General features: G+C 38.5%; 1 protein-coding gene across 1 annotated transcript; it reads left to right on the forward strand.

Annotated features, from left to right (window-relative positions):
- The first annotated feature begins 2,169 nt into the window (after positions 1-2,169).
- On the forward strand, positions 2,170-7,623 carry LOC134501042 (interferon gamma-like). The gene is made up of 4 exons (XM_063308598.1): positions 2,170-2,383; positions 4,466-4,540; positions 4,990-5,175; positions 7,316-7,623. The coding sequence occupies exons 1-4, from the start codon at positions 2,270-2,272 to the stop codon at positions 7,463-7,465; spliced, it is 525 nt and encodes a 174-aa protein (XP_063164668.1). The 5' UTR covers positions 2,170-2,269; the 3' UTR covers positions 7,466-7,623.
- Positions 7,624-27,905: the final 20,282 nt, after the last annotated feature.

Genomic DNA, 27,905 nt, shown 5'->3' on the forward strand with positions numbered 1-27,905 from the left:
ACCTGTGGGAATTCCATGAAAGTTATAAAATATTTTTGAGAATTACATTTATTTCAACAGTTTTTGCCCTATTACAAAGAGTAAGGCTTAAATAATCTATCAGTATCCAGAGATCCTCTCTGCGTACCTTATTTATATTAAATGTAATAATTTGAGAAATATCAAACAAAATAAGAATACCAAAATAGCTAATAAATTTACAATTTAAACTATTTTAAAATTAGATGGTCTGTCTTTTTCAGTGGAGGTAGAGTACAGAGGTCATGGCATTGAGGTAGTCACAGCACTGGGGTGGGAGCAGTGTTGAGCAAGTGTCCACGTCAGAATAACAGCTTTGGAGAACAGTGTAGTGGCAATGGTGAAGACCATTTTATTTCGAGGAGTTTAAGTGACAACTTTTAGTTTCTCCTTCATTTTATAGAAGCTTAGAATTCCTTCTGAGATATGTTTAACCTGCTTGTTTTTCATTTTTAATTAAAAGTGATGGGGATGGGGGGAGAAGAGAAAACCCCAAGATTGTTTACGTTAACACTAGCTTATCTGTATAGCTTCCCAGGCTCTTGGATTATGTCATAAACAGGTGCCCCAGACTCTGGGAATCATCTGGTCAAGGTCAGATCCTGCAGTCTCGGTACCATGGAAACAGGGTCATGAGGTTTTAGGGCCAGACTTTGATAAAAACCTTAGCAGCCTCTTGAGTTTGGAGCTTGGCCACAGACCCTGGTACCAGGTGCTATGTGCAAAATTTGCTGGAAGCTTCTGCACAGGCTAAGGCTGAGTACTCTGGAAACTGAGCTGTCCTGGGGTATATTTTCTGTTGTTATTGAGGGGCTCCTGTCAGCTGATGAGAGATTGGGTATCATCTTGCTTGGCATGTTACGTTTTTTCTTTATGTTATGCTTTTTATGTTTCTGTTTAATCTGTCTAAATTGTGTTTCTGCTTAAATCTGTTTGCTTGAGTTAATAATAAAGCTTAAAATCTCTTTACTCACTGGTGTGCTTATTGTCTCTGAATCTAAAAGAACCAATTGTCTAGGCACCTGATTACTGCCTGGACACTTGGCAAAACAGACAGGGAAGAGTCCTTTCCAATCAGTATGGTTATATAATTACAGCCTTAGAAAAAGCAATGGGGATTGGGGAGAAATACAGGAATACCACGAGGAGCAGGCTGGCCATAATGGGAAATATACATGCCAAAAATTCGACACAAGTAGAGTAAAGATCTGCCTTCTGGAGTTATGCAGGGATGTAGTAGTGTTCCACTCATATTTTCTGAGAGTAAGGCTGTACTGATCAATGATAAACCTTGTCCAGAGATATGATTAGATACAACATAATGTCAACTTAGTTGAGAATTCCTCCACCACTGCCTGGTTGTTATTACTTGTAACACACACCACAGGTATGCATCACCCAACAGCACATCACTTCTCTCATTATCACTGAAAAGAGATGCTGGTTCTGTTTGCAAAAACCTTGCTATAGAAGTACATAGGGTCAGCTTCCAGGTGGGTTGTCACAGGGCTTAGCAGAGGACAGAATCTCGTCAATGTCCTTATTTCTGGATTTTTTCAATAAACATGTAAATACGGTATGAAAATATCTATATCTATCATATTATTTATGGAAAATATAATTTATCCTTCTGGTAGTTTTCCTTAAATGATAAGGATTTTCACTTGTATTCACTTTGAATGAATAACATAAGCTGCACATCTATCAAACTGGCCCATTAATGACAAGAAGTGGATTTCTTTGTATATCTGAGTCATTAACATGTATACTTTGAGCATTATACTTCGCACCCAAATTTCCTGTCATGCTCCTTCCCCCACACAAATGCTAAAGCAGGGAACTGTCTAAGGGGTTTTCTTTCAAGGGTTGAGGATGGGGCTTGACAGGGAATTTTTCTTCTGTCTTTTGCTGATATGGTCATGCTTTCGAAGGATCCTTGCAGGGTTGCTTGCTGGATACATTCAACACATGGAGAGACTTATCATTTAAAGGAAACTCTCAGATGGTGAAATCCCACACCAAGCCTATTAATAAAAACCAAAACACCTCTTCTTTAATACCATTTCCTGAACTGTGTTAAAACACGTAATTCTGCTTACTTGAAATTCTTCAGTGACCAGGTATATATACCAGCACCCAGAGAGGTGAAGATCAGACTTGCAAGTGTAGTAGACAGTTAAGTTAGATACACTACTCTGGTTTTAGTTTCCAGATCTGTAGCAAAGTAGTCTTTTTACTTGAGTCAGATACAATGGCTTGGCAAATGTGTCTCTTCTTCCTTCTAGTGAGTACTTGTTCTGATGTCATCACTGGTTCAACTTTTGAACATATAAAAGAATCTATAATGAAGCTAGAGAATGATTTTGTAAGTATGCCTTCAAACTCTTCTTTAAATGTTTATTTTCTCAATTTGGTTGAACTCTAGCATAGTTGATACATATATTTTGGAGCAGCTATCCAGTTTTGATGCAATGTGACTTTATGTAGACTTTTAATAATTCGGAAAACATTCCATTTTAGTTCTATGAGTTTGGGGTGAATTATTTAGAACTTGCTTCTACTACAGATCCAGTTGACAAAAGTCTTTGCAATAATAACTATTTAATTTAAAAATTAATATTAGTTACTAGCCCACATGTATATCATTGTTTGTTTCAATATGATAAAGTTACAGGAAAACTGGTGTATGTATGATTTTTCTTTAGAACTGGAGTTCATAGATAAAATCTGACTGTTTAAGGGAAATGGGCACAGTTGGCTACTTATTCAGTTACTTCATGTGAAGTATTTCACACAGAACTGGCAACTTCTCCTACTCTTTCCTTGACTAACTCTAGAACATGTAGCTTGGCTAATGCCTTTTCATAGTTCTATTATATTAAACATCTTCATGCAAATCTATTTTTCCAAAGCTTTCATTCAATTAAGTGTCAAAGAAATTTCTTATTTTGTGATTTATAGTTATAGAAGACTCTTGAGACTAAATATATTTCAAGTGTTGAACTTGTTAGTTCATTCATATCATTCCCCATAGATTTACATCTCTACATAAAGCAGTTTTTGGTGTTGCTAAAATTTGGCTGAGGATGTGTCACCACAAGCTGAATTACACACAATAAACACACACTAGTTGTACTTCTCAAGCATTTGAAGGATTTTTAATGAAAATACTTACTGACTCCACAGATGGAAATGCACCCTACGTATCTTAACTTTTGAATGTTAAAAATAACACCATATTTCAGTGCTGAAGTGACTGTGGACTTAATGGGTAGTGCCATTTCTTTAGTCAGAAGAAATTGTTGTTGAACTCTACACTGTAATCTCCTTTGACAGTTAACGCTACTAGTAGCATTTTAAGGCAATCTACTTGCTTGCGTTGCCAGAGTAGTTACACCTATAATCTTTGTTTGACTATATTGAATTGGTTAGTGTTGTATTTCCTAGTCTGATTCTTGGAAAATAAGTTTTCTTGGTGACTCAGAACCAATGGAATGCAATTGCTGAATTGCTACTTTATGCTATGATTGTTATATAATAACGATAAGAACTTCAGCATATTAGTAGAGCTTATGAAATACAAACTAACAACAGTGGGAAATGATGTGAGATACAGTATTTGGCTTAGGCCATGTTGCTGTGCTTAGGAATTAAAAATCATTCCCTGAGTTCTCCATATCTCTAATTTAAAAGGAAGGCAACCCAAGTTGACAAACATATGTGCTTACTTCTAAATTATTTCTTTCATTTTCTAAACTGAATTTATGAGTAGAAATAGAACAGAGGAATTAGAGACTAAGTATCACTGTAGCTTTTAAAAGTGCCCTATAATATTTTATAGATTTATATCCCATCTTCTTTTCCAAAGCTTAAAGTAGAGTACATAGAATTCTTGCTCCAGTTTTTCTCACAATAACAATCCTGCCCAAAGTCACCCTGTGAGCTTCCATGATTGAGGGTCAACTTGAATCAGGATCTCCCCATTCCTCATCCAGCACTTTAATCACTGCACCACACTAGATCCTAATTGAGGATGGTACAGTAAATAGAAGTATTTCAGATGGATGAATTTTACATTGGAAAAAGTAGGAAATATTCAGGCCAAATGATTTATTTAATCACATTTCACTGATATATTTTGATTATTTGGGGTGAATATTTGGAATACAAATAAAAGTGAGGAGGAAGCTTGGACATATTTTCCAAAAGTTAGTCACTTTCTAAATATTATAATAAAGATAGGAGGTCAGCATTTCTGAACAATGTTATATTAAAATTCAAGCTGAATCAACTTGTATGGATCAAGTCGAAGGGGATATGTAGCAGTTATCAACCTGACTGTGGAGGAAAAAATGGAGAGAAAGAACTGGAATTGAGCCAGAGCTTTTATTGCTAAGAATGAATTATATTATATTGTGAGTTGAGCCATTTGTATCTTGTATTGCAGAACACCAGTCAGTCTGACATCGCTAATGATGGATCTATTTTCATACAGAGATTTAGAAATGGACTATGGACAGAGGTAATTTCTTCAATTTGTTCTATGAAGGGGGACACATATTTTGGAAATTCTAGTCCTGAGCTGAAATATCAATTGCTCTGAAACACTTGGCAATAGAAGATTTCCCTTACATACAAGAACATGGAGTATATTGCCAGTTTTGTTAAATTATGCAGTGTTCACATTTTTATAAAAGTTATATGCAAAGGATGGAACTTTATCAACTACACTGACATGATTTTGGAGGCACATCAGGAGAAACTCTGAGAAGTCACTCTGATTTCAGAAACAAACTAGTCATTGTTTTGACATTATCTTTTGCCAAACAGCTTCCTCAAGATATCAGTGATGGTCTGAGGATACCACATGTAGAATGAAAAAAATTGGAGGCCTTTTATTTGAATTGTTCAAATTTCTGTTATTGGAGAAATGTCACCAACATATTTCTTTCTTTGCTGATTTTCTGGCAGGCCAATGAAAAAAAAATCTTACTTGCCCAGATGATTTCCCTGTACAGCAACATGTTGAAAAATGAAGCCAAAACTCAAACTTCAGAGCACCTCAGAGACTTAATAGAAGCCCTGGAAGAATATGAAACACAATTCAGTGAAAGCTTGAAGAAAGCAAAAGATCTTATTGAGGTGGCAAACCTTCCAGTAAGTAGCAACAATTTCCTTTGCTGTATAATGTGTGATAAAATCAAAAGAAAATGTATATGCAAGAAGGATATGGCTGCAATTACTACATGGAATGGTGGGGCACAGACTGAGGTGGTGTGACAAACAATTATTAAACAGCGAAGAGACCTTCAGGCCTCAGTGTGGTAACAATGAAAAAGACAGATTTCCTCTTGAACACCCATTTTACCCCCACACAGGCAATGCTAGCTGAGGATGGTGGGAAGCAAGACCAACCTATCTAGATGGTTCCTTACTGGATATTGTAGTGGAGTACCAAAATAACCTTCAAGAAGGAATGTGAGAGCAATTGTACAAACACTAGTTCAGCTCTGAGAAGGAGGAAGGGGTGAGAAAGAAACTTTAGAGTGTAGAAGGAAGAGGGAATGGCCTTGAGGGATAGGGGGAAAAGCCTCTATCAAGGCAATGGTCTGATAAAAGAAACCTGAGCCCAGGGCAGGAATGCAACATGAGTAAATATTCACACAAAGATGGAGGGAGGGGGAAGGCACATTCAAACTTGCAAGATTCTGTAACTTTACAATAAAAGTAGTATTGGTCTACATGACTTTGATTTCCTAGTCTGGTCTATCTTGAAGAGCTGACATGGGGAGTGATGAAAAGACCATGGAGAAAGCAACCAGAGGCTATTAGAATGACAGATTAGAATGGTTAGATGATTAGAATGAACTGCTTTATTGTTGTAGGGTATAACAACAGAATCTTGAAAACCTGCCAAAGTTTGTTTCTGCTCCCTCTTATACCAAACAGAGTCCAGGCAGGGTTATTGGGTTACTCTGAGTCTGTTTTTCACCCCCTCCTCTTTCTCAGGGCTGAGAAACATAATCACTCTTGCAGTTCTTCAATGTTATCTCTGTATTCCTCTACAGATACAGTATAGGGGTACTCCCAGTTTATGCATCATAGGTCATATCGGATGAGACTATTGTGGATTGTAGTTCAGCAGTATCTAGGTGGATATGTGTTCCCACTCCTGTTATAGTGGGAGGGAATAATAAGAATGTAGTAGGAAATAATAATGTAGTAGTTCCTTGCTCCTTATTGAAAACCACAATTATTGTTTTTTTTGGAGGGGAGGAGGTTTAGAAGTCATCAAATGCATTATATATAGGAGGACCATACGTCCTGTTTTGAATGGGACAGTCCTGTTTTTTTAACATTTCCAGACCGTCCCGTCATTTTAATATAAATGTCCATTTTGTCCCGTTTTCTTAAAACCCTTACTTAAAAATTTGAAAGTTCCCATGAACCTGTCAGAATGCAGTCTGACTTTGACTGGAAGGAGGGGGAGCTCAGCAGAAATGGCAGGAAAAAAGCTGCAGAGCTCAACCCAGCAGGAAACCTAAAAAGAAAAAAATGGAATCAGCTGATAGGCGGTGATCAAAGGGCAACCCAATTGGCTTTGCCTTGAAATGGCGGGAAGAAAAGAGCATAAAAGCACAGCCAGAGGAGGAACTGCTTGTCAGGGACAACTGTTCACTAGACTCTCCAGCCCAGCCTTGCCTCTCGCAAAGGAAGGAATCAGAAGATTCCCAGCCCGAGAAAACCGGAGAAGTTCCTGCCTGCCGATCCAGCCCATCGCCCAGCCCTGCCCCGTTTTGCCATCCCAATGTCCTGTTGTTGTATCAAGGAAATATGGTCAGCCTAATTATATATAAGTGAAAACATTCACGTGAGCAAGGTCTGGTTTTTCCAGTTTTCCTGGTTTTAGGGAGGTGTTTGGAGATATTTCTTTGTTTTTGAAATGTGCATAAGTTATACATTACAGGTTTAATATGTTAGTCATCTAAAAATGGTAGGAAACCATGCCATTAATTTTCAGTGATCATATTCACAATAGGCTGAAGAGGAACCTGAGGAGTTATAGGTGCTGATATTGCAGATGACCAGTTCTACATTATTGGATCAGGGCATTAGAGTTTGAAACTGCCCCCCTAGCAGAAATCTTTTTTTTCTTTCCTCTGGGATTCTAGCACACATGCTATTATTACCTACCTCCATTTTTATTTAATAAACATACCTAGCTTATACAGTGTATAGCTTTATTTTCATAATTTCTAATTTATTTTAATGTATTAATATTTTTAATTTGAAATAGATGAATGATTTGAAAATCCAACGCAAGGCAGTAGCTGAAATGTTTCGTGTCTTGCTTGAAGTGAACGCTGAAGAAATTAAAAGACAAAGGAGAAGTAGAAGACACAATCCAAGAGGCCAGAAGGGACATCTAGCAAATCTCAGAGGATAGCAATCTTTTATTATTTTAAGATAACTTTTTAACATATAAAATTTATTTATTTGTATTTATTAGTTTAAAATATTAAATTATTTAAAATTTATGTTATCTAAGATATTAATATTATTAAAGCCATATTTATCTTCTAATATTTTTAAATTAAATCTATAAGTACCTGATATTTTCTATGGAATGCACATATATTTAATTATTAAACTCAAAATTCTACAACTTCCCAACATTCTGATAGTTTGTTTATTTATTGTATCTATTGGTCATGAGGTGATAGTTTGCTTTTAATGGAGGGTTATAATTTATTTACCAAATCCCCTTGGATCTGTATACTACGTACGTTTCCCAGTTGTGGGGTATGGACACCAATATGTTGGCTTGTGATGTAATCTCTGGATTAGAGATCCCAGATTGCACAGATGCATGAGTATATTTGGTTTTGTTTGTGCCAAACAGACCAAAATGTGTTGAAACTGCTCAGTGTTGTGCATACCTGGAATGACAGGATTAAACTCTATGTTTAATAATATAAGAATAATATATAAATATGGACATAAATGGACATAAGGAAACTGCTTGGAACAGAGTTACATGAATTATGTTACAGAGTGCCCCAGGAATACATAAACACATGCTAATGAGAAATATGAAAAGGGATACTTGGTGGAATGATGATGTAAAAGAAGGTGTGGATGAAGAAAACATGCATATAACACAGTGATTGCTGCAGAAAATGAAAGATACTGAATAATGTGCAGAGAGAAAAAGAATGGCAAAGAATATAGTTAAAGAGAGCGAGTAATGGTTAAGATGAAAAGAGGCAGAGAAAATGTACAGCGATCTTGATGGAAATAAAAAGTTGTTTTGGAAGTAGGGGGAGTGAATAGAATTAAGAATAAAAGTCATTAGATTATTTGGGATGAAACTAAGGTGAGGGAATGCCAAAAAGAATATGATAGAGGTTTGTAAGGAAATAATAGTTTTTCATCAAAGAGTGCAATTGAAACAAATGCTATCAATCTTAGTGTGCAAGAAAAAAATGATGAAAAGGAACTCATGAATGCTGTGATGTTGAATAATGGTTAAGTCTGCAGGTGTAGATGGTGTAATTGGGAAAATGTTAAACTAGGTATGCAGTTTATATAACATGCACTCTGCAATTTGGGTCACATGTATATGAAAACCACATTTCTGCCTGAGAATTGGAAGAATGACAGTGTTAGTATTTCCCTATATAGAAAGTAAGATAGCGGAAGTAAATGCAAAAACTCCATGTGGATAATTTATAAACTATGCCAGGGAAGTGTGGCTTTACACCAGGAGGAGGATGTGCAGAGCCAATGTTGGCTCTTCAGCAAGTCATTGAGAAATTTGTAAATGTGAGAAAGCTTATTGTACAATCATTGATTTAGAATGTATGTGATAATAAATAGGCCTGAATGATGGAATGTTCTGTGGAAATATGGAGTTGAAATTTGCTGAATGTGTTAAGAGTAGTGTATGATGAAAGCAAAGTGTGTGTGAGAATAACTAAAATGCTTAGTGAATGGGTCAGCAATAGTATTTTGATTTGGTATGCACTTACAGTAGCTCCAAGTTTGGTAGAAGACCTGTTTTTATCCTGCAACAACCCTGTGGTGTAGGTTTGGCTGAGAACGACTGGCCCAAAGTCACCCAATGGCTGGGGGTGGATTAGAAACTGGGTCTAGCCATTCCTAGTCCAATACATTCTACACCAGACTGGCTCTCAATAAAATAAGAATATGTGATGTTCCTTTCTTTGTTTATTGTATTTATGAAAAAATGTACATCACAGATGTGCTGGTTGGGGTTATGTTTGTATTGTAGATAGTACAATACAGGAGTTTCTGAGAGCCTGAAAAAGAGATGTGAGAAATTTAAAGAAGTAAAGGCAAATTTAAAGAACCAAATAAAGCAATATATGGGCATGTTGGATGCTAGTTTAGTATGCTAGGATAGAAAGGTATGGAAAAATATGGTGACTGGGGTTCATGTAATCTAGTTTTTAGCTGTGTTTCCTTTGCTTTTTTTTTTTATCTCATGATTTTATTTCTTTCTCTTTTTTACTTTCTTATTTTTGGTCTATATAATGTTGCTTATCCTGAAAGGGAATAGTGTGGGTATGAATGTATGTATGCAACCTATATTAGAGCAATTAAAATATAATAATAACATTCATTTTACTCATTTAAAGAACAAGAGGAAAAGGAAAACGAATACAAATGAGTATGCATTTATGCAACATTCACGAAGAGAAGGCTTGGGTTATAATATATATAACCCGATTGTGCAGAGAGGGCATGCTGCGGACCCCGTCTCTAAGACAACTTCATTTGGCGGGATCCTGGAAGCGGGCCTTCTCTGCAGTGGCGCCCGCCCTATGGAACATGCTGCCCCGGGAGGTGAGATTGGCCCCATCGCTCCTGGACTTTCGGAGGAGTCTGAAGACCTGGTTCTGCTGCCCCGCTTGGGGCGGAGAGGGGAATAGATCTACATGGGGATGGCTGCTATAGACCACTCCTCCCACATTTGGACTGCTTTAGATTCTTTTGCCACTTAGACTTTTTTTATTTTTTATTCTGATTTATATTATTTATTATTGTAATTTTATACTGTGGATTTTATTATTGTTGTTTTAATTGATTACTGTAAACTGCCCAGAGTCCCCCCGATGGGAGGAGATAGGTGGGGACTAATTAGATAGATAAATAGATAAATAATGATGTTAATCTGTTCATGAGAACATACTGAATTAATCTAAGGTTTGGATATTGCAGGTTTTGTTTAATGAGGTAGTGATTAAACCAGCCATGCAAATCTCTGATGGGGTTATTTATTTATTCATCTATCTGGTTTGAATGCCACCAATTATAAACTGATTGTAAGTAGTCTTCAATCCAGTAACAACTGAAAATATAATAATATCATCTACCACAAAACATAACAATATAATAAGCAACGATCATATCACACTGAGGAAAATCATCTGAAACAACTAATCAGTACTTACTGGGGTGGGGGTGAGGTGGGGAACCTGGCTCACAATCAAAGCCCAAGTATTTCCTGGAAAATCTTAATCTTTGTGCTGCCCTAAACCTGGGGGAAAGATGTTGCATAGGAAGCAGGCAGAAATGGAAAAGGTCCGCCTTTCTGCCCCCCTTACTCTAAAAGTAGGAACCCCAAATGAGCTCCCTTTCTTCAGTCTTATTGGATGTACAAAAATGGCTGGGAGCAGATAGTCCTGAAGCTGTCCAGGTTCTGAACCCCATAAGACTTTAAAGGGACAACCAGCACCTTGATTGTACTCAGAAGCCAACCAATAACCAGTGCAGTTCCTAAAGCAGAGCTGTTTTTAGGCTAAAGAAGATGTGCCCTTAACTCTTTGAGCTGCTGCACCAGAGTTCAGCTGTAGCTTCTGAGTATTCTTTAGCGGTAGCCCCATGTAGAGCGCATTGCAATGATTCGAACAGGAAGGCATGAATGACGGTGAACAAGAGTCAAACAGAAGTTCCAGTGTCACTCTCAGAATTCCTTATCAGAACCTTACTACCATCCCTTCTTATAGGAATGGAACCAGCACCATTGCTTATCTTTAAGATTCTCCATTTTGCATAGAACATCATTAAGGCAACACATTATCTTAAGCTACTGAGCTGGTTGCATCTATCTGCACCCACTGGCTGTCTCTTGGTTGGCTAGCTAAGATTTGAACCAAGACTGTGATTTTATTTGTTCAGAAAAATCCCAAGAATTAACCAATTATTAGATTATTATAGTTTACATATTATATTTGCATTTTATTAATAACATTAACAATTAATTAATGTTTATTATTAATATTATTAATAAAGATTATTATTGCAGCATTATTGCCATTATTAGAGTCAGTTTGGTGCAGTGGTTAAGGTGCTGGCCTAGAAACCAGAAGACTAAGAGTTCTAGGCCTCCTTAGGCATGAAAGCAGGCTGGGTGATTTTGGGGAAATAAGGGCAAACTATCCCTTCATTCTCTGGATGAAGACACAATGCTCTGTTCACATATTATGTTAAACTTGGCTATTTAAGCCACAGACTTCTGAAAATGGATGAAGCCAGGTTTGGTCTTCTAAAATCTCTGAAAATTGTACAGAACTGAACCAAATTTGGTGTGTGGGGAGAAGCTATAAAAAGAGAGAGAGAGAGAATTAAAAAATGGCATATATCCTGCTGGGAGTTGCAGAGATCCCCCCCATCCAATTCTCCAATGCATCCATATTAAAGAGGAAGTTGGGCATAGGCTCAAGATGCTGCTGATGACTCCTAACTCCCTCTTCCTTCACAGTCCCTATTATTGAAGGAGGCAGTGGAACTCTTCCTTCTCATTACGTCATCACCGGATCCCACCATTCTGGACAATTATTGTCCAGCTTCCAATCTTTTCTTTGTGGGGAAGGTTGTGGAGAAGGTAGTTGGATGGCAGTTCTGGAGGATCTTGAAGGAAATGGATTATCTGTACCTATTTCAGTTGAGTTTTAGATAGGGGTATACTGTGGGGTCAAGACTGGTTGTACTTGTCAATGGCATTTGGTGGAGCTGTGATGGGGGTGGTGATCCTTGTGTTCCCTGATCTCTCAGCAGCCTCGGATACTGTTGACCGTGGTATTCTTCTGGACTGGCTGTGGGGACTGGGAGTGGGAGGCACTGTGGTGAAGCAGCTTGTCTCCTTCCTCAGTGACTGTTCCTGTTGATGGGAGGGGATAGATTGTGCCCAAGGGGCCCCACTGTTTGGTGTCTCAGGGCTCAATGCTCTCCCTCCTCCTGCTCAACATCTGCATGAAACTGTTGAGTGAAGTCATCTATCAGTTCGGGGTTTGGTATCATCAGTACACTGATTTTATAAAGTGGGAACTGGGCCTGGTCCTTGTCAGGTTTGCAGGGTCAAAGAAAAAGGTCTTAGAAGTAGGCTTTTGTTTTATTTTTGGCATGAATAGTGCAATTTATAAGGAAATGTGTCCTTTTAATTATAGTGCAGTTCCTGTATTACCCTTCAAGATTACTGGCACAAACTTGCCTACAGAAAACATGGCTTCCCCTTTCTTTTTAGTGGCTGAAAATGATCTGTAGGTTGAATTTGGTACAATCCCTGTTAACATGGAGTTCCATTTATACACTGGAAAACAGCCCAAACAATTGGGAAGGAATGTCTGTGGTTTATTTTGAAGCTTCAGTGGGATATTCTTGAAACTCATCATAGAAATCTCTTTGGTGATTTGTCATCAGCTAATTTCTGTATGATGAGATAACAAGATGGTTTTCAATGAAATACCTCAGCCTCTATAACACTTTTGTTGCCACAAACACAGAAGAGATTTTAAACAGTGTTTCTCACAGAGTAAAAAAAAGCTCTCTACAGGAAACAAGATATGTGTTACACAACAAGCTTTGCCTTTGAAAAGAAATGTAACCACATCTATCAATACTGAAAAATCAGTTCTAAATGCTATGAAATATGGAAATCCTAAGAGTTAAATGCAATTATGCAAACACACTTTCACACACACACACACACATGCAAACACAGAGGTATACCATGTAAAATAACATCTTAAAATATTTACTTATACAGCTACTGTGCCATTGTCATGGTAGATCAAGTTGCAAATATGGATGTAGAATATGATACGATAATGCTCCTCTCCATCCCCAATTTTAATGGAGACTGCCATGTAACCAGCTAGCTTAAAAGGGGAACACTTCCATTGTTTGCAGAAGATACTCTGGAAGTAGGTATGAATTTCAGGAGAGTTTAGAACTATAGAGCACCCACCAAGAATCTCCTCTATTTTTTGAATGCTGTGCATCAGTGTTTTTGTTAAGACAAATTCTTTCCTCCTCCCCCCCCCTTCTCCCTGTAATGCCAGAGTAAACAAATCAATAGGTGTGAAAAAGTCATGTTTATCTGTTGATGTGTTTTAAATCAAAATTCATGTATGCATAGATACCAATTAAGGTGCAAAAAATAAATAAATCATAGGATGTGTAATATACCCACGTATTTCCTATGAAAGGTAGTATATGTTGCCATTTTATCAGCATTTTTGCTTGTTTTGCTGAATGCATGAGTTTCAGTTGTTTTGCTGAGTGCTTGCCTCCTCTTGGAAAGTAGATGGTCATTTTAAGCTTTTAATCTGTATACATCATACTACATTGTCAAAGTTCACATACTCTTTCTACCTTGTGGCAAAGTGGTCCTAAATCAGATAGTCAAAAGCCCCTCAGAAACTTCAAATTTGGAAAGGGTGATAGAAAAGAATTTTAAAATGGAAATCAGTGGAGTCAGCTTGCATATATCCATAGATGTAGTGGCGTGAGAAATTTTGGGTGCGCCAAGGGCAACACATATAACACCTTTGCTGTGGGAACTGCATTGTGAGCCAGTCTGCTTCCAGGTCCAATTCAAGGTGTTGGTCATTATCTTTAAAGCCCTGCATGGCATGGGTCCAGGTTACCTGAGGGACTGCCTCATCCGCATTAACCATCCCACTTGGTCAGGCAGAGAGGGCATATTGCGGGTTCTGTCTAGAATGTTGATTGGCAAGTCCCAGGAAGACAGCCCTCTCTGCCGTTGTCCCTGCCCTATGGAACACTCTTTCTCCAGAGGTGAGGTGGGTCCCCACTCTCCTGGCCTTCTGGAAAGGGGTGAAGACCTGGCTCTGCCATCTTGCATGGGGCATGAGGAGGGATAACCAAACCTGGGAGTGGCTTGCACCCTGAAGATGTTTCCTGGAAATTAAATTAAGAACTTCTTACCATCTCCCTCTTGGAATATATTATTTATTTATGAAGATTGTATTGTTTTATTGTTTTTTAACTAATATTTTATTCCTGTTTTATTGTAAACCTCCCAGTTAAATAAATAAGTAAATAATCCAAACCTCTACAATTATGTCAAACATTTCAGAGACACACAAATGCATGTCACCTGCAGTCATGGATTTATGGCCCTCAGCATACTCTGTTGGAAAATGAAAGTCACTTCAAGAAGTATATTGCTGTAAGAAAAAGTGATCTGTGGACCTATCTCTCAGTTTCATAACTGGTTAAACTATTTAATTGGGTAATAAATTAACTGGCAAATCTGCTGATGTTAATGGGCTCATTAAGTTGAGTATTTAGTTAAGTCTAAAGCACTGTGTCAATTTCTTATGTGACCTCAGGGTGAGATTGGGTTAAGTCTCCCCTCAGCCAAATTCAGCTCTTGATGATTTTGTGGGCATAACAATGGACAAAGGTCCATAGGGTATAGGCAGAAATTTCAAGATGGCAGCCATGACGATGCAATCAAAGTGACTGATGCCCATACAAAGCAGACACAACTTCAGTTGCACCACTGTGGTCATTATCTTGATATTTTGACCATCCTCTTAGGGCACCCCTGTCCATATAGTTTTCTTGGAAACAAAATGGTAGTGACTTGTCATTGCATTCTTCCACTATGTTTTTTGACTTCCCAGGCTAGCCTGCAGAGCTAGGATTTCCTGGCAGTATTTCAGTCTAAACACTATCCAGCCCAACCCACAGAAAAACAAGTTCTTCTTCCTTTTCTGGGCAAAAATCAGTCTTTTAGCGAATTGTATGGAATGTCATTTTTCTCACTTAGACAAATGAGCTGTAGTTGCTATTTAAATAAAACTGCCAAACTTATAAAGTAATGCCTCAGTTATTCCTGCTTGGGTATGCACTTGTCCAGCATATGGATGACATGACCTGCCCACCCGGTCTGTGCCCTCATCAGCAGTGTGTGGACTGATAGTAGACTTGCTCTAGAGGGAACTTCAGTGTCTGCTACCTTATCTAGCCATCCAATGCCTAATATTCTGCAAAGACAGGTCATGTGGAAATGGTTGAGCTATCCTGCATGCCTTCAATACGCAGTCCATGTTTCACAAGCATAAAGAAGGGTAGTGAGTACCACAGCTCTGTAGATGTTCAATTTTGTTGCTGGACTAATTCCTTGATGTTCCCCCACAGTGGAGTGCAGTCTACCAAAAGCAGAACATTTCTTTGCTATTCTGCAGTTAACATCTGTATCTATGGTCACTATCTGGGAGAGGGTGCTGCCAAGGTAAATGAATTGGTCCACTGCCTGTAGTTTTTGCCCTTTGATTGTGATTTTGGGTTTTGTGTATGATGCATGAGGAGCAGGCTGGTGCATGATTTTGGTCTTTTGAATATTGATGGTGAGTCCAAAGTTGTCACAAGCCGTAGAGAGTTTGTCTATACTGATTTGCATCTCTGGCTCTGAGCCAGTCTTCAGGGCAAGGAGGAAGTCTCTCAGAACAGTTTCCTTCACTCTGATAGTAGCTTGAGGTTTCCTCAGGTTGATGAACTTCCCATCCACTCTGTACTTGAGGCTGATTCCAGCATCACTGACCTGAGAGACATCATTCAGCATGGCAATAAATACTATGCTGAACACTGTGGGTGCAAGCACAGAGCCCTGTTTAACACCATTGGTGACTGGGAATGCCTTAGAGGAGTCTTCACCATCCAGCACTCTGGCCATCATGCCATCATGCGTACCATCTGAATGAATTTGGCGGAACAGCCGAACTTTGACATGATCCTCCACAGGCCTTGTTGGCTGACAGTATTGAAGGCTTTTGTGAGGTCAACAAACGTTGTATAGAGTTCACAATTCTGCTCCTGATACTTCTCCTGCAGTTGGCGCACAGCAAAAATCATCCCATGACCTCTGCTGAAACCACACTGTGACTCTGGCAGCAAGCCCAGCTCCAGATGAGTGACCAGATGATTTAGCAGAACTCTTGCAAGGGTTTTTCCTGTGATGGAGAGCAGCAAGATTCCTCAGTGGTTGTTGCAGACTTGTCGATTGCCTTTCCTCTTGTAGAGGTGTATGATGGATGCAACTTTAAGTTTCTGAGGAATTGATCCTTGCTTCCAAAAAGACTGGAATAACTCGGTGAGTTTCTTTATAAATACAGGATCACCGACTTAGAATATCTCCACAGGTATGGCATCTGCCCCTGGGGCTTTGCCATTGGATAACTGACTGACAGCTTCTGTGACTTCACCTATTATTGGTGGGTCATCCATGGCACTGTTGATGTCAACCTGGGGAATCCTGTCTATCACCTCTTCGTTAATAGATGACGGTCAGTTGAAGACAGCTTCAAAGTGTTCAGCCTATCCCTGCAGGATCTGAGACTTCTCTGTAATGAGAGTTGTACCATCTATATTCAGGAGGGGGGAACTCCCAAGAGACTGAGGTCTGTAGAGAGTGTTAAGGGCTTCATAGAACTGTTTCAAGGAGTTTCTATCAGCACATCCCTGTATTTCGTCTGCCTTGGTGCTTATGCAGGCAACTTGCATTTTACACAGTTTATTCTGGACTATCCTATGAGCACTGGTAATGCATCTTTCTTGGCAGCTGACGATAAGTCATGGACATGATGAAGGTGAAGCTTTCCAACAAGTAAGCCTGTATCTCCACATCATTCTCATCAAACCAGTCATTCTGCTTACGAGTAGAGGGCCCTAGCATCTTCAGTGCAGATGAACGGACAACGTCCTTGAAGCATCTACAGCTTCCAATGTATCCACACCAGCAGCTTCATCACTTGCACACCTTTTAAAAAATTTATTCTTTTTTTTGTTTTTGAAAACTGATGGCAATGATGATGCTGAGACTAGTGTATAATTTGGATTTAAGTGAGGGAGAGTTGTGCACTGTCAACCTCACCCTGTCTTCCCAATTCCCATCTGAGTCCAGTGGCAAGACACAGTCAAGACAACCAGAGATGGGATTAGGTGCAGTGTATGACCAGGATGTCTTTTGTGCCTTGTTGTGCTCTTTGCGTTCCATGACACTTGCAGAGACTGCCTTCATGACTGTTGGGCCTCCCAATGGTCTCATCTGCTCAATACACTGGAGTCTCTCTTCACATGCTGGGATAGGCAGCTCCCTGTCTCACTGAGGGTTTAAGACCCATTGGCTACCCTCACCTGGTTTAGCTGGCTTGTCAAAGCCGTTGCCCAGGCTGTGGCCACTGTTGCCTGAAAACAGCTAGGGGGAGCCACAGGTGAGAGCTGAGTGCCAGGTGGGGACCCAAGGTGGGTGAACTGCCCAGAAAGGACGCAACATGTTCCCCCACCAAGGTGCTACCCCTCCTTGACACCCCATACACCCCTCAATAAACCATACACCTTACATGAAAGTTTTTACTTGTTCAGTAATGTATAATGTTGTTGGGATAAAAACGTGCTTGGGGCAGGGAATGAATAAATGAACAGACCATGTGAAGGGTCATCCCAAGACATTTTAGTACTGGAAACAAAGGGAAGCTAATATTTCTGCAAAGTTGTAATGCCCACTTCCATTTGAGGGGAAGGGGCTAATTTAATTAGCACTGTGCAAATCAGAGGGCACATGGCCTTCTCTTCTACAAAAATTTACCACCACTCTGCAGCTGCTTCCTAAAGCAGCTGCCTCATTCTGACTATTGATTCAGTCAGCTCCATAAGAAAGGAACAAAATTGTCCTTATTTTCACTGATATCACCACCTATAATAACTTAAATATCTTGAAATTTTGACACTTTAAAGCTGAAATCCTAAGTATGCTTTCTAATCTCAAAGAAAGCCCCATTGCATTTCACAGGGATTGATCTCAAGTGGACATATAGGACTTAAGTGTGTGTTGCTTACAAGAAAGAGCAATTGCCCCATTAATCTTAAAAGATGTGTTATCATGTAATGCCTTTATTCAACAAAGGGGCATCTTTCCCCCCTGTCACTTACTGCTTATTGGTATACCTTTCTGTTTCTAAGATTGTGGTCTGGGGCACATTATGATGATATGGCAATTTTATGACATGAATGGAATTTCCTGTGAAAGTCCCATAGCATGCAGTACAAAGTGAAATCAAACTGAAAGCTTTGACACCTGAGGATTACAACTGCAGCTTTCACTTTCATTTGCTGAGTTTGTCATTTACAAATCCTGGATCTGCAGAGAAATGAAAGACTTTCCTGTCCAGTTCCTAGGCCAAAGGTTAGTATATATCATCCCAAGAAATCCATTCTACATATGCTTAAATCATTTATAAATGACTGAAATAAGTCAGGGCACTCACTGTCCAGAGGAGATATTATAACTTCTTCAAACAATCTAATAACATCTGCTTCCCCCCTTCTTTATGACAGTATTTATCCTACATGTATTAGTGGGTTGTTAAAGCCTTGAAGAACTCTATCCAATGGGACAAAGAAATGAAGAAAAATCAAATCCTCTGACAATATTTGAATGAACTAAAGATTAAGACTGTTACAAGTAAAAGGAAGGAATATAAAGTTGGTTTATTTGATCAAGGTTAAAACACTGGCAACCCTTTAGGGACTTTCTGCTGATACCAGGACTGAAAAGATGATGTTTTATGGATTTATGTTTGATCAGAGGTGGGCTATAGGATGAAGATATAAATGTTCGTAACCTTAGAGGGGTGAAGAGTCACTAAATTTGTTTATACTTGTGATGATGGTTGGAAGTCACATTTTTGTATACTTCTTTTCTTTTTATTATATTCTTACTTTTCTCTTTTCTCTCTTTCTTTTTTGCTTTTTTCTTGCACTTTTTACTCCTTTCTATTCTCTTTTCTTTAAGTTTGGTTTGTATTAGATTTTGCTATTATAATCAAAATTCTTAATAAAAATGGATTGTGCTACTAACATCAGATCTCTGGTTTCTTCTTTTTAACTTAACAGTTTGGCCATGATTCAGTGGACTATAAAACACAGTTAAGTCTACCAAAAACCATAATTAAAAATGTAATGCTATGCATATTTTCTAGAGAGCAAAACCTCTTGAACTCATTAGGACTTAGATATGCAGGTCCATATATGAAATCTTTTCATCCAGCAGATGCCAGTATAAAATGACTTACTGTACCATTTGGGCAAAATAAATATTTGAATTAATTGAATTAATATAAATACTGAGTAAGTGTTGAATTAAGCAGCTAAAAAAACCCCAGAACTCCCAAATGAACAAAGCCTTTTGCAGCAAATATAGCAAAGCCACTCCAGGGATGTTTGTGTGTGTACAGTGTGTGCATGTGTGTGTGTGAGAGGGAGGGATATGATCTATTGGATACTTTTATATGTAGCCAAAGCATTCAAAATGATCGACTATTTTAAACACTCCTGGACCAAAACAACAAAAAAACCCAGAACAGCCCAGATAGCTGAACTGTCTCAGCCATTGGTTCATCCCCAGGAGCAGGTAGAACAAGACGGCTAGACGGGCACCCTTATGTGAAGGAAAATGGGGGCAGGAGGTGTTTAACAAACAGCTCTCTCAGGCACTAGTGGTCTGTTTAGGAACAAATGATATGAACATCCTGATTTGGCCTCCTCCATCCTCTTTCCCTTCATGTCACATAAATCTTCAAGGAAAAAGAATGATTTCCTGGCTAAAATCTCTATTTGTCTCTTTGGAGGTCTCTTGAGAAGCAAATAGTAAGAGATTCCTGGCTTGTCTTCTACTGCCTCCCCTCCCCCCAGAAGCTGCTGTATCAGCTGAATTTTCCCAGGCTAGTAAAAGTCTTCCTGAGCACGATGAGCAAACTATCTGGGTTTCCTCCTTTCTGCCTTGCTTTCCAAGCACAAGGATCTTTAAGCAGACTTTGAGGGAACTGAGGATGTTTGAATGCCATCACTGACTATGGTCTCATAATGTTGTGGTTTACGTTTACAGGAAATTACATGGCATTGTTATTATTAGGCCTTAACCTTTAAAAGTACACTTTACGGATCTAAGTGTAAACCACAATAGACAAATATATTCTCTTGCAGACTGTGGAGAATGATAATTATCTCTTCTGTCAAATAATGTGCATTTATTTGCCCACAATTTGCAGATGACCTTTTTGACAACCATTTTCCATACCTTGCTCTGAAGTAGAGGAAAAATATGAAAAGAGTGACTGAGTGAGAGTTGGCAGCATTAGAACTGCATACAGTTTTGGACCAACGGGATTCATATCCAGGACTGAGTAAAATAGAAGTGGAAGACGAGTTGTAGCTATTTTACTGGGCTTGTAAATTGCATAATACAGTCATAACAAACTCTGACTAGTACACATGCCCAGTGCAGTAATTGGATTAAAAACAGATACATAACAATTTATAATTCCAAGCTCCAAGACATTGATTAACAATCAAATTCCATACAGACATATATATAATTAATATACATAATTAATTGTCATACTTATAATTACAACACTTCTGATATGGTAGACAGTCTGGGAAAGACACCTTGCCTTTGGTGAGTGAAAGGAGAGAGGGCTAACAAATATTTTAAAATATTTGTATATATATTTATATATACAATTTTTTTTAATCCATTCAATCGTGTCCAATTCTCAAGACTGCCTGGACAAGTCCCTGCAGTTTTCTTGGCAAGGTTTTTCAAAAGTGGTTTGCCATTGTCTCCTTCCTAGGGCTGAGAGAAAGTGACTGGCCCAAGATCACCCAGTTAGTTTTGTGTTCATGGTGGGACTAGAGCTCACAGTCTCCTGGTTTCTAGACTTGTGCCTTAACTACTGCACCAAACTGGCTCTCATATATACGAATTTTTGTTGTTTATTCGTTGTCGCTTCCGACTCTTCGTGACTTCATGGACCAGCCCACAACAGAGCTTCCTGTCAGTTGTCAACACCCCCAGCTCCCCCAGGGATGAGTCCGTCACCTCTAGAATATCATCCATCCACCTTGCCCTTGGTTGGCCCCTCTTCCTTTTGCCCTCCACTCTCCCTAGCATCAGCATCTTCTCCAGGGTATCCTGTCTTCTCATTATGTGGCCAAAGTCTTTCAGTTTTGCCTTTAATATCATTCCCTCAAGTGAGCAGTATATAGTGAGAGCTAACGAACATATACTACACTTGACCTTAGCCAAAAGGCGGAGAAGTGATAACAAATATATAAGTGGAGGTTTGTCCAGAGTATGGGTGATTTGGATATTTCAGACCCAAAAGATGCTGTCCTGGGGTTCAGTGATTTGGGTGCTTCAGAGAAGGGGGCAGTATTTAACAAATACTGGTTTAAGTGGCAAAAACACTTTTAATTTCATTTAAGTAAGAGGAAACTTAAGTAAAAGGAAAGCAAAACCCCTTTCATTACATTTAAGTAAGAGGAAACCCTCTTGGGTGCAGATCAAAGCCCTTTGGACCTTTTCAGACTTCCAGACATCTCCCATACAAGGCAAGGCAGATGTCTACAGATATTCTGCTTAAATTTCCTGCCTTTCATTTCTTACCTATGTCTTTCTCCACTTTATTTTAGCTCCTCAACATACCTAAACACTGTGACAAGAGAGCAACTTAACAGCTCTAGGAGTATGCAAATCAGTAACAACCCTGTCCATTTTACTATCTGTATTATTTATTTATTTATTTATCCTTTTTTTTTTTTATCACTGCCCATCTCCTCCATACGAGGGACTCTGGGCGGTTCACAATAAAACAGTTTAAAATTCAATAAAACCATAAATAATATCATTCATCAATAAATATCAGTCAAGCACTCTTCCAGTCTAACAGATTTTCCTATGGATTTAAAAAAAATCTATAGAAAATGTGTGTATGTGTGTGTGTGTGTTCACAACATTTGGAAGCTTCCTCTTCTCAGACCCTTTTTTTCTTTCTTCTTATTTGCAAATTTTTGAATGAGAGAAGACTAATGCTAGCTAGACCAGGTCTGATAGATCAGCAGAAAACCCAGTATTACTCCCAATGGAATCTGCATCTGAATAAATAGCCAACCAAACAAATACTCAATAAAAATTAAGCAATATTCAACTGGAACTCAGGCAAAAACGAATTATCCATGACCAGAAGCCTAAAACATTCTAAATAAGTGAATGAAATTTTTTAACCCATCTTATTTTTGCAGTTAAACTGTAGAACACGATTCCTGCATGATTCTTGCTAAACTGTACACCAGTAAGTCCAAAGAGATCTAATAAAAAGACTCAGTAAAACAGAAGCTGTCTGCATTATGTTCCAGGCCAAGCAGTCTCTGAAAAAGAGGTTAGAGATGGTCACTGTGAACGGGGTTTTTTGGGATTTTTGCTAACTTGGCCACCTGTACTCCAAGACTCACATTCATCCTATCATAGAAAAGTGGTATTTAGAAATCTAATAATACATTTTATAACATGCTAAAAACATCTGTTTTACTTCTGGCCATTAAATAATTATCATTATTCAGATTCAGTTTCTTCTTAGTTTAATAAGATGTCTTTGCAGCAGATCACAGCACTGTATTTCTTGACCCTTCTGGTCCCATTCTGGTTATTTTAGGGGGCCCCTGCTTTGTCATACAATTGTTGCATGAAGTCCTGACTTGGCATTTCCCTTAACCAAATGTCATTAAGTCATTTTTCAAACCATAGATTGCTGAACAAGCCATGGTGTCCTGGTTCTCATATAACACCAATCTTCGATGAGTGTGTACTGCATGCCAAACCAGACCAGACCAGACCAAGCCAAACTTATTTTTATTTTATTTTATTTTATTATTTTTATCCTGACTTAGTGATGTGTGCAAACCAGATTGAGGAATGAAGCTGGGAATTTTAGAAGTCAATCCAACATAACTGGAGGGAGGGTTGTTGTATAGGGGAAGTTGGATAAAGAAACCCATGATGAAAATGTTGTAAAATGGGTCATGCTTACAGGTCTAATGGGAATTGGTATTTGAGTTTTTGGTATTTTTGTTTTGGCCAGTGGTGCAACCAGATAAATGTTTGTGCAAGCCATACATTCACATGCCAGGATGACAGTTTTCTTGCTAAAATGTCTGTGGGCAGGTTTTTTTCTCTGTACATTTTTGAGTGGGTGTAATTTCAAAGAAAAGCACACAAACAGGAAAAAGAACTACATCCAGACTTAGCGCATTTGGGACAGAGACTGATAGTGCATTTTTATAAGTAGGAGTCTAAAGCCCCATGCAGTGGAATTAGTGGGAAGGCCTAGAACACATATTAATATAAAAATGGAAGAAGGTTAAGCTATTAAGATCAGGGTCTAAAAATATCTGCCTGCATTTCTCCAGAAAACCACATAATTGATCTATGCATTCATATATCTATGGTATATAAATGATATATGAATCAGACTAAAAATCAATGAACTCCAGCTAGTTCCCACAGAACCTCTGACCTGAGGTAAGAATTGTCTATGATTCCTGTATATATACCTTAGGACAATAAATTCACATTAGTTTCCCATTTATTCATTCATTCATTCATTCATTTCCATTCGGTCATGTCTGATTCTCGGAGACTGCCTGGACAAGTCCCTGCAGTTTTCTTGGCAAGGTTTTTCAGAACTGGTTTGCCATTGCCTCCTTCCTAGGGCTGAGAGAAAGTGACTGGCCCAAGGTCACCCAGCTGGCTTCGTGCCTAAGGTGGGGCTAGAACTCACAGTCTCACAGTTTCTAGCCTGATGCCTTAACCACTACACCAAACTGGCTGTCTTTCCCCTTTTTAATACCTTCTTAATCATGCACCCAGGATGGCTAACCATTTTTTTCCTCATCATTTTAATTAGGGTCAAGAAGAGAAATTTTCCTTCATTTTAGGTACCAGTTTTCATTCAATTTAATGAAATAATTTATTTAAAAGGAGAAGAGAATTTGGGAGAAATTTCAGTGGGGATATGTGGGGTTCTTGCAGTTATTTAGTTACAGGCTTCCCAAGTGGTATGTGTGTAAATGCATAAATGCATGTCTATTTATCCTGTCTTTCTCTATACATTCATTTTTCCAATAGTCTACGGCCTCTCTTGTTACATTTAGCTATGCGTTATTCTGTGAGGGTGTGTGTTTTTGAACAAGCTCATCAGTATACAGAATACTGTATTGAAAAGCTGCTCTTTCAGTCCCTCTGATCATTATGCTTAACTGTAATGAATTTAACATTTGGCTATACACTGGCAACTGGCACGGCCACACAATTATTAAACAACACAGTGCAAGTTTTACAGTACGTGCTACAGAGTTGCAAAAGCATTTTGATCCCTTGTTCAATTTGTTTCTTTTTATTAATGGTGTGACATAATAATCCCTTCCTGATTTCTTGTGATATACAGTAGTGCAGTAAGTAGTATGAGACTGAGTTCTAGGCCTCCTTAGGCATGAAAGCAGGCTGGGTAATTTGGGGCAAAGTAAGGGCAAACTATCACTCCATTCTCTGGATGAAGCCAGAATGCTTTGTTCACATGTTATGTTAAACCTGGCTATATACATAAGCCACAGACTTCTGAAAATGGATGAAGCCAGGTTTGTTCTTCCAAATTCTCTGAAAACTGTACAGAACTGAACCAAATTTGGTGTGGGAGGGGAAGAAAAAGAAGGAAGGAAGGAAGGCAGGCCCAGTACCAAGCTATGGAGGCCTCTTAAAATAAAAGTATTAACACTGAAAACAACACAAATTTGAGTGGCAAATACATTAAAGAATTGTTTGCTATTATTGTAGTCCTTCCAATGCAGGTAGTAAATGGGGCCCTGATGGGTGGACACTGGACAAATGAACCGGGTGGGCCGGATGCAGTCTGGTGACTCAGCAGTGGTACAGCCCTGCTTTATTTGCTTCTTGATTTTTTTTTTAATAAAAAATAAAATATTACAGTAACTTGCACTACAATACTTTGTGCGTGGTTAAACTTCAAGGAAAATGTTTCCTGAAACCAGCCCCCAAATATATTAAAAAAAAAAATCAAACTATAGCTTTACTGTACATATTTCTCATGGTACTATGTCACAGATCAGAACCACACTGGCCACTGAAGCCAAGGAATTTACACCATGATGTAAGGTGATATGTGCTGTATCCTGTCCTATTGCTGCTGCTTCTGGTACTGTTGCTTTAGTATTATTAGCCAACCTGCAAGGTCTCTTCTTGCAGAACTGGTGCTTATATTTTGCTAGAGATTATGAGAGCTCAGTTCCAGTTCCAAGATCTCAGGATCAACTCTTGGATCATGTAATAATGAGAATAGTGGTAAATGAATCTAGAGTGTTGCTTCTTTACTTGCAATATTTTACACTACTTTTCAGCCTAAGGGCTTATGTCCTCCTACCTACAGCATGAACATGCGCCAGGAACCATTCCTCATGCCAAGTCCTCAGAACATTGCCTTCATCTCATGAGATGAGAGACAGCACAAAGGAGACAGAAGGAACCCTTCAGGAATTTGGGAGCCACACTAGATTGCCTGCACTTGAAGACTGACAACAGAACCCTTTCTCAATTGTCTAGTTTTGTAAGAAGTCAAGCTGGTCTTTACTGCAGGGGTCCAACGCTTTTGATATGAAACACTTTGCCAACCAAAGTCCACCAAGTGCATGACTACCAGCCTTTAGGAAAGCCTCCAAACCAAATGCTTTTCTTAACTTAAGTTCATTTTAGAACACTACATTTTATAAGCATGGTATAAGTTAGTATTTCTGAGTGAAGCGGCTGTCATCGGCATTTATTAATTCTGATGTTTGTTGTGTTTTTATCTTAGGAACAGCCTTGAGGAGGTGTGGTCTAACATGTTATAAGTAAATAAAAGTTATGGCATGGAGCAGCAGTCCTCTGGCACAATCTTTTGGAACAAATCTTTCAGAAAAGGGAATCATCACAAAACAATGTCTTCAAGCATCATCCTAAACAAATGAGGAATAATACCATGATCTATGATATGCAAGATCCTGAGTAGCCCAGCATGATGAATAGGAACACACATATGGGTGCCATATATTTCCCAGCATAAATTACATCCATGGTAATTGAGGATATCCTAATATATCCTCAATAAGCTAGACCATAAATTGCAACAGAGAATGATTCATTATTTTAATAAAATCTCACAAGCCTGATAGTTTAATTTTTCATTAAAAATTAATATATATACCAGTCTATCAGTTCTAAGCCTTTTGTGTATTATGAATGTTTGAAATTCAAAATACCACAGTAGTATTTTGGGGATTATACTATAAAATGGTATACTGAATGATCAGCCTAGGAAAACATGACTGCATAGGTATTTTCAAACTCCAGTTTATCTAACAAACTTTAAAAGCCACAAGATCATTATGATATTAATGAAGATAACATTGTTTTTCTGAAACCAAAAAAAAATAGATATTGATTTTCCTCAACGTTATTTTGAAATATTTTTACTAAAAATGAAACTTAGAATGTTGTCAACAGTTTATGAGCATTTGCCAAAATAAACGTGAACCTATTAAAATCATGATAAATGTAATACTAATCTCTGCTGAGTTAAGAACACTAATACATATTTCTTCCCTTTTACGTGTGTACCACTCTGCATGAGAATCACATAACTGTATAACTGTTGATTTCTTCTTTAATTTCTAAATGTATTTTGTACTGTATCATGGTGTTTGCAGTGGTTAAATTTAGATGAGATAACAGAAGATATGTCTGCCTGTAAAAGATTATAAACTACAACACAGTAAAAAATGAAAAGATTGAAAAGTTTCATTCTACAGCAGATTTGAGTAAAAGCACCTGTTATCAGAACACCATTGCTTTAACTATGCGGACCTTTGTTGTCAGTGTGATGTCTCTGCTCTTAACTATTTTATCGCGATTTGTCATTGCTCTTCTCCCAAGGATTAAACATCTTCTGATTTCCTGGCTGCACTCAGCATCTGCAGTAATCTTTGCGCCTAGAAATACAAAGTCTTTCACTGCCTCTATGTTTTCTCCCTCTATTTGCCAGTTATCAATCAAGCTGGTTGCCATAATCTTGGTATTTTTGAGGTTTAGCTGCAAGCCAGCTTTTGCACTTTCTTCTTTCACCTTCATCATAAGGCTCCTCAGTTCCTCTTCGCTTTCAGCCATCAAAGTAGTATCATCTGCATATCTGAGATTGTTAATGTTTCTTCCAGTGATTTTAACCCCAGCCTTGGAGAAGATGATGATGCTAGGGAATGTGAAAGGCAAAAGGAAGAGGGGCCGACCAAGGGCAAGATGGATAGATGATATTCTAGAGGTGATGGACTCATCCTTGGGGGAGCTGGGGGTGGTGATGACTGACAGGAAGCTCTGGCACGGGCTGATCCATGAAGTCACGAAGAGTCGAAAGCGACTAAACAAATAAACAACAAAAACCCCGTATCGGAAGTGATAATCCAAACATACGAAACCATAATGTTCACTCTCCATTGATCTTTTATCCAATTTTAGCAGAACTATGCACTGGCATGAAAAGGCAGTTATTTCATAAGGGCCTGTGTTGAGACTCACTCTTGGTCCCTCTCCTCTCTCTTTCTAAGAAATATTTTGCTAAATTCAAGTAGAACTAGTTATAAGGAAAGGATCTATTCATAAAAACAGCATG

This window comes from Candoia aspera, chromosome 7, assembly GCF_035149785.1.
Source record: "Candoia aspera isolate rCanAsp1 chromosome 7, rCanAsp1.hap2, whole genome shotgun sequence".
In the NCBI taxonomy this organism is placed as follows: Eukaryota; Metazoa; Chordata; class Lepidosauria; order Squamata; family Boidae; genus Candoia; species Candoia aspera.